Genomic DNA, 12,391 nt, shown 5'->3' on the forward strand with positions numbered 1-12,391 from the left:
TTTTTCACAAAGTATATTACTAGGCTGGGGAGATATTAAAAGAAAGTCTCAAAATAAAGGAAAAAGTTATTCCTTAGGACAGCTCAAAAGGTAAAGATAACACTTCTAGTTAACCACTAGAGCCAAGTTTACCCTCCTTATCCTTTTTGCTATCCTTATTTTGGTATTCTTACATTGTTTAACCTGTTAATATGGCCCCGACAGGCTTAACCCTGCAGAAACTCTCATAGCTTTTTGAGTCAGGACCTCACTGCACAAGTTTTACCCGTTTTCAATTTCACAGCATCATCTATCCTTGTTCTCTTGTCATCAGTGCCTAAAGCTCTCCAGCTGTTTTGTTTTCATATAAAACTTGCTGACAGCAGCTCTCAAACATTAAAAACTTAGTGAATGTGCAGTTATTCCCATCAAGAGTGTTTCTGAAATTCTTGGAACACAACAGAAAGTAACAGCACTTTAAACTTGCCTAATAGCATTAAAAAGTTACGTAACATCATTTAAACGTCACACAGAAATCACAAAGAAAGAAACAAGCATGAGGTAAACTACTACAGATGAAGAGCTAACTATAACCTACTAATTTGAAAAAAAAACCAAAATAGATTCTCTAAAATATCGATATTTGAGTCCATAACAAAATAAAAGCTACTAATAATCTCATTCATAGAGAACCGCATTCTCTAGAAACAATCTTGTTTCAAAAGTTCATGTATTCCGCGTGTCAAAAAACAAAGCAGTAAGCCTACAGGGGCCACATGAAGAGCAAAAGATGCCCACCCTGGAACAGGCAGTAACAGTGTAGCACTAGGAATAATCACAGACCAAGGAAGGCCAGCACCTCCCTGCATCCCCAGCCAGCTTCATGAGTGGGCCTAGCTGAGGACAGGGACCAAGGTAGCACATGCAGCCAGACTTTCTCCCAATTGAGCCAGTTTCTGGGAAACTCCTCGAAACTCCAGCCCATCTATGATGAAAATTGGAGTCTCTTTCCAATAATCGAGAGACAAGCTAGTTCCAAACTAAACTGGACTCCCCAACGCTTCAGTGCAGAAACTTTCTGCATGACTGAACATTACCTAAAAGAATAGGCCCAGTTTCAACTGCTGACAGTATCTAATGGAACAAGTATTGACAGCTACTTATACTGAAGACATCACTGTTACCTGAGTGAGGTAAATCATATCTTTGAACTTCTTTACAGGATCTGTGCTCTGGGGAAGCTTGAAATGATGCCCAATCTGTTGAAGCATCTGATCATTGCCATTTTCATGGTGTTGTCGATGGAGAGAAAAATTGCTTGTGTAGGACCAGTCCTCAGTGGAGGAAACCTTTTAAAACACACAAAACTAAGAGATCAGAAGGAAAAGGCAAAATGTGCATTTAATGACTGACAGGATATTCAGGAAAGGATAACCATTACAGCCTGCTGACGTCATCCAAAACCTTTAAAATTGGTAGTGTATTTCTATAGTGCCTCATGCAGTCATGCAAGGATCTTGAATCAATAACACCCTTTGCTTATACTCCCTGTAAAAATAAATGAAAACAGACATTGCTGTTGAAGCCAGAAGAGCAACTTTTGGCTCAATGGTATTTAACTTATTTGTCCTAAGGTTCAGTTTGGCCAAGGGACCTCAGAGGTTTGCTTGCATTCATGGTAAATCAGAAACACCCTAGATTAAGATGGAAGAATGTACTCTAGTCAAACACATTTAGGCATAAAAGTTACAGAAGTTAGTAGGGCTATAAACTCTAATAACATGTATATCTTCAAAACCTGCCTCTGGAAACAAATGACCATGAAACAGTTTTTTTCAACTAAGGACAACAACGCAGCATAGCTCATAGACTTATTATTGTCAAGCTTTCATTGTAATTACAATCTCTATAAAATCTTTTTATTTAAATTTGTTCCTTTTCAGGCTGGATTGAACAATTTTCATTGTTATTAATATGGATGAATGTACTGATTATGTCTCAGATAATATACTTTGCCCAGCAAATTGAAAGGAACATTCTGAACTCCTTTTAGTTGCATGCATGAGTATCAACATGATATTCATCTCTCTCTGAACAAATGGACAAACAGCATATGTCTCTGCTCCAACCGGATTAATAAGATAGAATATAAAATATCTAAATTTAACAGGAGACAAAACCAAATCCCCTTATATGCAATACATAAAGAAACAAATTATTTAAGTAAAAGAAATTGGTAAAAATGATAAAAATCAATATATTTTAGAATTCAGAGCAATTCAGCATTTGTCATGTTTCTTCTCTTTCTAAATGAACACATATCCTTAGACACAGCAAAAGGAAACAGATGTTAGGCAATTATTACTAAACTATATATTAAATAGAATTACTATTAAAATTAATAGTCCTATGATAGTCTCTCATCTAAACTTGGTTCCTCTTGCAACACCAAGGTAAATATATTGAACACTGAGGAGGGAAACAGTCCAGTTTCATCCCCTCCCTCCACACCAGCACACACCTCCATCCCACCTGTGCCATACCACACCTAACAACGTATTATCCCAACTACAGTTCGGATGCTGTAGGTTGTTAGGAAGAGGCTCATTCATCTCACTAAATGAGAGCAGAGGGGACAGTAAGGTGTGGAAGCCCAGCCTTACCTTTTCGATTGTACTGAAGGAAGGCCAGGATTGAAATCCATATTCTGAAGCAAAACGAGTTTTAGGATACACTGTCCAGTTCCAGCAGTCATTGCTGTAGTCATAAAAGTGAGTATCACCATAATGGGTATCATAAGGATTCTGGGAGAGCCAACCTTCTTTAACTGACTCCAAGCCATTGGTGGGACTGGATGCAATAAAAGGACGACTCTTATCTTCCTGGGATTTAAAAACAAAACATAACAAAAACACAACCCCCTCACAAAATGATTGGCTTTTATCATCTGAATACATAGACCGTATTTTGAAAAGGCGCGGGGCGGGGGGGCAGGGAGAGGAGGACATGCCTTTTCCAATTTCTGAGTCACCACCTAGGAAACATTCCGCTTTGTGTCCTGACAGTCATCATGTTTACTTGCTTAATTAGCCTCTTATTTATGTTCTTGGAGGACAGCTGGGCATGATATTGCTTGCTCTGCTGTTCTAAGGGATTCTCTCCTCACATCAAGAGATTGTCTATCTTTACATGCTTCTAAATTCTTAATGAAAGCTATTTAAAGTGTGCCTCATGAAAAATAAACTCAAGGAATATTAGTATTTGACTACTGTGACTTCTTTATGGAAAATCTTTACTTTTGCAGTGTTTTTGCAGGAACAAGGCCATGATTTTCTCCTTTCTTATTAAGTAGTCACCTAAATTTAGTCCTAACAAAGCCAAGGTATTCTGCTACTAATGCTTGCATGGTAGCATTGCAGACTATTGTCATTTTGGCTGGCTCTGCATGTAAAGATAGATGAGACTATAAGAAGGGTTACATTTCAAATTGTTCAGAGCTGCCTTTATTTATAGTCGCAGTAGATTCAGTATACTAAATCTTTTAGCAATACCCTACAAAGTACTGAAGGAATCCTTTTGCAGGTATGATTCATTTAGCACCCTACTTGTAGTAAGATAGGGGCCTGAGTTAGTTACCAGTCACAAGTTACAGCAATTGGCTCCAATATAGCAACGCACTTAGACATGTGCTTCATTTTAAGAAATAGTCCCATTCCCCCATCTTTTTTTGGTGGGGGTTTTTTTTTTTGACATGAGTAATTAATAATTAACTGAAACAATTTATTACAGGATATCCTGGACTCCCTGATGCCTTTAGCTCAAACTTAGAAGTCTTTTTAAGTTACTGTGTCCAGTACTGTGTCCCTAAGTCACAGGTTTCCTCAGCTGGCTTGTATTACACAGGACCTGAAATTGTTTCACTATATGGTTCCTTCTGGCGCTCAAAATAGTTATTCTATGGGTTTAAAATAAAAGAGGGTCCATCTTGGACAGCAACGCTGCACAAGTGAACTGTAACTAAAAAACAGGATCAAGCCAGAACACCTCAGTTTGCTGCACGTGCACTGGCCATCCAACTCATGTAGCTAACCACAGAAACACCACAGCATACCTTTACAAACAACTCAGTTCCAAAAAACCTAACTGAAATATAGAAATCTAGAATCAAGATGTTAAGCAGGAATATAAGACACCATTACCATTTAGAATGCATAACTGCCCTCAAGAGCGGGATCCTTTTCAGCAGGTTCTTTCAAACCTGGCCTCATTTTTGTTTCCTCTATCTCAACTTTTCCAGTAGAAAGGTATTCTAAATTCTCAGAGTACAACTACTCTGACAATGCCAGTAGCCTCCAATAACAAGCAATAATATTGCTGTCACCTACACACTGAGTGCCTGTCTTAGCAAAGGGAAACTTCATGTCATGAGCCTCATAACACAAAATGTATCTCATCCTGAAAAGGACAGAGATTAGACTAAAATTATTATACCCTGAAGTCAATAAGATCATACTATACAAGGGATAACTGGGTAGGAAAAGGCCACTAGCATTTTTAGGTTAACAAAAACTCATACTCTTGTTGAAAAAGGAAGTTCTAACTGGACAAAACTTGCAACATTTTGTCTCTTAGCTACAGGGGAGATTAGAATACTGGTGGTTTGTGGTTCAAACATTGTTTGTTAATCCCTATACAGTTATGTGACATCAATTTGGGACTTTTAAATCAATTTCACTCTACATACACACACAAAAGTTAGTTAAAAAGAGATTCCATTAAATAATGGAGAACTGCAATACTTCTAGGAGGAGAAATAAAACTACAAAAGCTGTGCAAAATGGGTAGTGTCAAATCACAGTAGACTTCATCACAGATTCCAGGTGTTTCTGGTCTGCATGCTCACAGTTTAAGTCTTATCTCAAAATATTTTATTTTGCCTTCATATACTGTAAAATACCATTAGTCTTTTTTTCAAAAACACAGTATAATGACTACGCAGCATGAGGACAATGTTTAGCATAACTTTTGTTTAACCTGCTTAAGCCAAAAAACTTAAGTCAAATACTGGAAGAGCACATCTTTATTAACTTCTTCAACTGCTATTAAAAGGCCTGAGGGTTGTTAAATCCTTCTTACAGTACCCTTCAACAAAATCAGGATAAAGGAAATCTGATCATCTAGATTAATTAATTAATGGGCAAGTTGATTTCTGTCCACTGGAAGTGAAGGCATTTGTGGAGGTATTAAAAATAGGAAGGAAAAAGAAGCAAGATCCACTACATTTTCAGGTCTTCCTTTACAATATCACAAAGTGTTAAAGATATAAGTAATTTTTTGGTTTGTTTTACTTTGAGGATTTACCCTTGAGTTTAGAGAGTTGTTTACAAGAGCTTGGAAAGTGCAGTTCCTCAATAATGTGCTGTTTTTCATCTCCCAAAAGGATTTAAAAAAAAAAAAATCCCAAGTTGCTCACATTGCAAACATTAAAACCTTTTGCCAAGCCATATCCCCCTACAGTTTGAGATCACTTACAGTAAGAACTATTTCTCGGATGTTCTTCACATAAAGCATCACGTAGTCTTTGATATAGACTTCTCTGTCAGCATAAGGTATGGAGAACCAGTTGCTTGCAATTGCTGCTTCATTTTCATTGTTACCACTCCACAGAATAATTGACGGATGGGATTTTAAACGCCTTACCTGAAATACAACTTACAGTTTCAGAAGTCAAGCAAAATTACTTCTCTAAAAAAAAAAAAAAAAAAAAAAAAAAAAATCACTTTATTACTACTTGAATTACAAGTCCACACGCATGTTACATATGCTGAGCCTACAATTCCTGTTTTTATCCACAATGTTCGCTATTCCCTCAGCTCTCCACCAGGCTCAAACTTTTGTAATATACACTTACAGAGGGTCAAACTTTTAACATGCTGACATATATCCACCATATGCACATGTGTACCTCCATCCTCATCTACTCAGCCACATGTGAAGTGTAAATTCTGTGCTAAGGCATGTTGCAATCATTAGAGCTCACTCTCAGTGAATGCTCTTAAATATCCTTGAGAAGAGGGCAGTTTGGACATGAGGAAGGCCTGTACCTCTGCTTGACTGACTACTCCTGCAAGTAAGTTAAAGAGGATTTAGCAAGGTTATATTTTGTGTCTGACACATAAAGGTACACTAACAAACACTTCCAAATAAGCATTTTTGGAAAGCTAACTTATACAGTCAGTCAATCAAAAATAGGTAATGGGAAATAGAGCTTCAACACACAGACAAAATACCTGATGAGAAACTTCTGCTCTTACGGATTCTAAATAATTCTGGTCAGATGGATATAGCGCACATGCAAACATAAAATCCTGCCAAATCTACAGGGAAAAGGAAAGAAAATACAAAAAAAAAATCTGTTAGCAAATCATTTTACACACTTGAAAAATATATGGTTATTGGGATGCACAATCCTTTGTTCAGACAGAAGTTATTTATCTCAAAAAGAATTAAACTGAAATGTTCTATTTTTTATGCTTGGAAAGTACCACCAAAACAATCACATACTTGATAGAGAGGGCTTACAATCATACTATAATTTGGAATATGCATTCTCCAAAAACCTACAACACCTAAGAAAGCTTGCGTTTCCTGTTTACTAGTTGGTGGAGACATAGCTGCTATTTTGTTGATCACATCCATTGGGATGTGACGACGTCCGTCTTGCCATTTTATTCCTAAAAACTGAATCTCCTGTGCGGGTCCCTTCACCTTACTCTGTTTTATGGCAAAACCAGCTTTCAGAAGGATTTGGATTATTTTCTCCCCTTTCTCAAAAACTTCTGCTGCTGTGTTGCCCCATACGATGATGTCATCAAGGTACTGCAGGTGTTCTGGAGCTTCACCTTTTTCCAGTGCATTTTGGATTAGTCCATGGCAAATGGTGGGGCTGTGTTTCCACCCCTGGGGCAGTCGATTCCAGGCGTACTGGACGCCCCTCCAAGTGAAAGCAAACTGTGGCCGGCACTCTGCTGCCAAAGGGATTGAGAAAAATGCATTAGCGATATCAGTTGTGGCGTACCACTTGGCTGCTTTGACTCCAGTTCATATTGAAGTTCTAGCATGTCTGGCACAGCAGCACTCAGCAGTGGCGTGACTTCATTCAGGCCACGATAGTCTACTGTTAGTCTCCATTCTCCATTAGACTTTCGCACTGGCCACATGGGGCTGTTAAAGGGTGAGCGAGTCCTGCTGATCACTCCTTGGCTCTCCAGTCGACGAATCAGCGTATGGATGGGAATCAATCACATGTGCATACTCCACTGTGGTTTTCCTCAATATCAGAGTTACAAAATATTTACCCTTAGGAATCAGATCCTGACAGCCTTCACTGATGAGTGGAATATTGCTGAGTAGATGGAGTTCAATAAGTTTCAATGGAATAATTAGAACCCATGCACTGCTCAAATGTGAACATGGGGTAATCTCCAGCTGAACAGAACAATTTTGTATTTACTACTTTGCAGGTGTAACACCAAATCCCCATTACTTATTAAAAAGAGACAATAATTCTTCTGACATGGTATGGAGCACACTTAACAGATGTTCAAGTGTACTTGTTAACAAAACACTTCCATACCAAATGCGCAAACTGACCTTAAAAAGAGCAAATCTTACCCAGTAAGAGGGGCAGAAATGAACTAGATCCTATAACAACACAGTGATCTTTCTCTTCAAAGAAAGATCAAGTAGATACCACCAGAGAACAGCAAGCCTTTCAATTCAACAATGAACTCCATTTGTACCTTGAAGGAGAAGAATTACAAAAAAGGGGAAAGGAAGAAGCACGATGAGATGGGTAAGATTTCTTGGTTTACCTGTTCTGTTTTTTTAAATTGCTGTAACTTTGAGACTCCTGATAGTCTATCGTCTCAAATGTTAACGGAAAGATCTCTTGAAGGAGGACATTAACCCAAAGGAGTCTGTAGCGGACTACACTTTTGTGAACACCATACTACATAAACAATAGAGAGTGCCAGACCAGCTCCTCATACAATCACATTTTCCTTGCAGTGAGAACATGCTTTTCCACGACTCTTTTCAGTGTACATTCCCTAAGAAAACTGAAGATAGGGAACAGGACAGTGGGAGGTAATGGATCCATTAATAATTGTTACACACCTAGCACTGTACAAAAAAAGCAAATCTATTGCTGAGGAATCACTCAATCCTTCAGTGACTGTGTAGAGTCAAAACTCTCTATCGAAAGAAACTTTCTCTAGCTATTTCCCTCAGTGAGCTATCACTGTTTTTCCTCAAGCACAGTTTGACTCTAATGTACTTTTAAGCCTTTGCAAGACCATCAGAAGAAACAAAACCAAAAGCCTCCAGCACCACCCCCTCCAGAATAAGGGTCTGATTTTCTGCATTTACTTGCTATTTTGGCTGCTAAACACGATCTACATCTTGCATTGAGCACTGTACAGGCACAGATCTAAGTGGCCTACTTAGGTGCCTAGTGTCAAAAATGAAAGAACTGTAAGTGCTCAGAAGCCCTGAAAATCAGGGCACTCATTCAGATGACTAAAATAGATGTAACATTTTATTTTTTCCAAGCACACACAGCAGAAAGCAGCAAGGTATCAATTCTATTTCCCTGCTTTTTATGCTGTAGAGTAAAACCAAACACACTTCTTGGGATTTTAATACCAGATGCAACTTGGCCTTCACTCATCTAGTCACTATTTCATCAAAACTTATTAACATGTGCCTCCAAGCTCATATAATCAAAGGTACTCATCTAGGATTATCAGTGTTTGCAGCAGGTGTTCCCCTTACAGCTACGTTTATACTCAATTATAGCTTGTTCAAAATGGCCCTTTGGATAAAGCCTTTCAAGCTTGGTTTCAGGCCAACTGAAGTATTTTTGTTTAAAAACTTTGAACCAAAAAAACCCCAAACCTTTTCAGTTATTGCTATAAAGGAGAAAATACTTTTAAAAGAACTAAAATCCATTTCCACAGCAGACAAAGGCATGACTACCTTCTTCAGTGTTTTGATAACTCAGAGGTGGCTGAAAGCACAAAACTCAAATACAGCAGGCCTTAAATCCTCATTGAGATCAGATAGCAAGGCCTTTGCTCTCAATCTGGGGCATATACTCAAGCACTCAGGTTCTTCAGCAGGGCTATTTCACATGAGTAAGCCCTAAACACATCTACAGGGCCCCACAGTCTGGCTGCTGTGGAAAAAGTATTATTTGATCTTGTGAATAACCCCCGTCCCATGCACTACTTGTTTCACAACTATTTGACTGAGTGTTGCAAATCCCTGTTGATGCCTACATTCCACAAAAGTCCTCCTATTGTGCTCATCATTAGAGTGTAAACATCTTCCTGCATTAAGTGACATCACTAGTACCAGTCCCTCAGCCATTTATTTCCTCTCTCATTCTTTCCCAAGGAAATGTAGAACTGGGAGAGAGGTACAGTATATAAAGATGAGAGTTTTGGTCTGAAAAGAGCTAGAAGACAGAAAGTTAAAGCCACAGTCCTGTTGCTCTAATTTTGGGAAAGGTAAGAGAAAAGGGGGAAAAAAGACAGTGGGAGAAAAGGAAGGGGAGATAAAGGGGAGATTCTGGCTGGGAAGGAAAGTGGGGATGAGTGACGAACAGAGTTGTAGCCCTAGTTACAAGAGAAAATACAAGCTGGGGTTCTAATATAAAGTCTCCAAAATATCACTTCCCATTTCAACAGACAGCCTCAGTAATCAGGAACCATTCAAATTAAAAAGAAATTTAAAAAAAAAAAAAACAAAAAAAAATCAGGTTGATCTGACTTCTCAGGTTGGTACTCTACCATGTCCTTTGGAAAGATGGCTAGAACTTATGTATTAATTCTCTTATTTTGTTCATTTAGACTGGATTTTTATTTACAAGTTCTTGTCAGTTTTTAAATAAGTGTTCTGTGTTTATTGTTTTTACCATTATTCCTATTTCATCACAAATATCATAAAATTCATCTTGTTCATATACTCCTCCTCCCCAAACCCGAAGTGCATTCATGTTAGCATCCGCTGCAGACTTCAAGAGTAGCCATAATCTGTCAAATACAAAAAGAAGATTTATACAAGTTTTGTGAAACTGTATCACTTAGGGGTTTCTAAGGTTATTAAAAAAAAAAAAAAAAAAAAGAAAACAACCCACACCCAAACATTCATCATTAGCAGGCAATCTAAGCCTTATAACTCTGATAGAAACCAGACTATTTTGATACCTTCTAAGCCTGCATGTCTGGACAGAGCTCTCAAAAAGCAATTTTTTGTGCAGAAAAAGTTACTTTGTCCTGTTAACACTTATGAAATAGATGGAGTGACACATGCAAGAAAGTGCTTTTACAGAAGTATTGGCAGGACCAGATTTAGAAATACTATGTTTTATTAATGAGGTTGTTCTTTTCTCCTTAGATATTACTTGCTTTAAATATCAATCACTTGAATTCAAATCCTCTTTTAAACATGTTCAGAAATCCATATTCTCTTCCTGAGTTCCACAATGCATAGCAAGAAGTGGAGAGTGAGAGGGGGAGGAGAAAGACTGAAACTCTGAATCTCATTTTAAGGGATTTAGGCTCCATTAATCGTGCTGGCAGCCTCTAAATTGCATGTGAATGCGCACTGCAGCACGCCCCATTGTCCTGGTTCCCCAACTACCCAGAGCAAAGCTTAGTCAGAGGACAGCGTGGCCCTCATCCCACCTGCATCTCTGGGGTGCTGTGTCATTGAAATCCAAGAAGCCTGGACCAGAGAGGGGAAAAAGGGAGAGAGGCCACTATGCACTTATGTCTCCCTGCATGAGATGGGTTAGGACATGGCTGAAGTGCACTTCCTCTGAATACCAATGAACATGTCCCAGGCAATACGATCAGACAGCCTGAGGATCATCCCTAAAAATACCCGAAAGGTCAGTAACCTGTGGACAGCAAACAACCACCTTCCCATCAGTTATTGCACTTACATGCCTTGAACATCACTTGAATCTATTAATGTTAGTTAAGCCCTAATTCGGAGGCCTCCAACCCACAACAATTAGTGTCCTACCTTGAAAGGAGTTCCACCCAGTAATGCCACCCTTTGATAGAGGGCGGATAGACAATTAGGAGGAGGAAAACATGATTCTTTCTCCTTAGAGAACATCAAATGTGGCTTACTTGTCATAGGTCACTCTGTCCTGGAAAGAATCTGCTGGAATCCAGTTTGAGCCCTTAATGAAAATGGGTCGGCCATTGATTCTGAAGTAGAAACTCAGACCTGGTGAGCCAGGAATAGGCTCCTGAACAAGTTCTACTGTCCGAAAATAGGCCTGTGAAGACATGAAACTTAGATTTAAAGCAGACAAAAATAAATTAAAACAAAATAAACAAATAAAACCATTACAAAAGGGGTTCAACTGAACACTAACAGCTTAGAATTTGTCAAGGAGTCAAAAGACATGGTCTCATCTCTAAATTCCTGCTTGATTAAAACACACTGCAACAGGGCTAAAAAGAATCCTTCTGATAAATCTGTTCACTTTTTAAAGTTACTATTAAGAGAGAGAGAGAAAGCATGCGCAAACAAGCGTGCATGTGCACGTGTGTATATATGTAAGAGACAGGTTGTTGTGGTTTAACTTGAGCCAGCAACTAAGCACCACACAGCCGCTCGCTCACTCTTCCCCGCTCCCAGTGGGATGGGGAAAAGAATCAGGGAAAAAAAAAAACCAACTCATGGGTTGAGATAAGTATGGTTTAATAACTAAAATAAAATATAATAATAATAATAATAGTAATGAAAAGGAATATAACAAAAAAAAAGAGAGAAATAAAACCCAAGAAAAGACAAGTGATGCACAATCCAATTGCTCACCACCCACTGACTGATGTCAGAGCTGCGATCTGCCCCTCCCAGCCAAATCCCCCCAGGTTATATACTGAGCATGACATTCTATGGTATGGAATATCCCTTTGGCTAGTTCAGGTCAGCCATTCTGGCTATGCTCCCTCCCAGCTTCTTGTACACCTGCTTGCTGGCAGAGCATGGGAAACTGAAAATTCCTTGACTTAGGGTAAGTGCTACTTAGCAACAACTAAAACATCAGTGTGTTATCAACATTATTCTCACATAAATCCAAAACACAGCACTGTACCAGCTACTAAGAAGAAATTAACTCTATCCCAGCTGAAACAAGGACACAGGTGCATGTTTGCTTGCTGCAGAATTCAGTCAAAAGTCCAGCTGAGGACCAGCAAGAGGAATACAGTGGTTGCATCAGATCAGACACACCATTTAACCTGCAATTTTCTCCTTACAGAAGGAGACTGCAGCAGCTCAGCTGTAAGTCTTGTCCCTGAATGCCTAGCTTCAGGTGCATCCAGTA

At 38.8% G+C, this 12,391-nt stretch overlaps 1 protein-coding gene across 1 annotated transcript in view; it reads right to left on the reverse strand.

The window, feature by feature from the left end:
• Positions 1-12,391, reverse strand: part of MANBA (mannosidase beta) — a 51,030-nt gene that overhangs the window by 13,029 nt on the left and 25,610 nt on the right. Inside the window, exons 8-13 of the mRNA XM_050895937.1 lie at positions 11,184-11,335; positions 9,959-10,076; positions 6,270-6,356; positions 5,512-5,679; positions 2,643-2,861; positions 1,164-1,328 (exon numbers count right to left, since the gene is read on the reverse strand). Coding sequence (XP_050751894.1) covers positions 1,164-1,328; positions 2,643-2,861; positions 5,512-5,679; positions 6,270-6,356; positions 9,959-10,076; positions 11,184-11,335 — 909 coding nt within the window. The remainder of the gene's footprint in view (positions 1-1,163; positions 1,329-2,642; positions 2,862-5,511; positions 5,680-6,269; positions 6,357-9,958; positions 10,077-11,183; positions 11,336-12,391) is intronic.

The sequence above is a fragment of the Gymnogyps californianus genome, chromosome 4, assembly GCF_018139145.2.
Source record: "Gymnogyps californianus isolate 813 chromosome 4, ASM1813914v2, whole genome shotgun sequence".
NCBI lineage: Eukaryota > Metazoa > Chordata > Aves > Accipitriformes > Cathartidae > Gymnogyps > Gymnogyps californianus.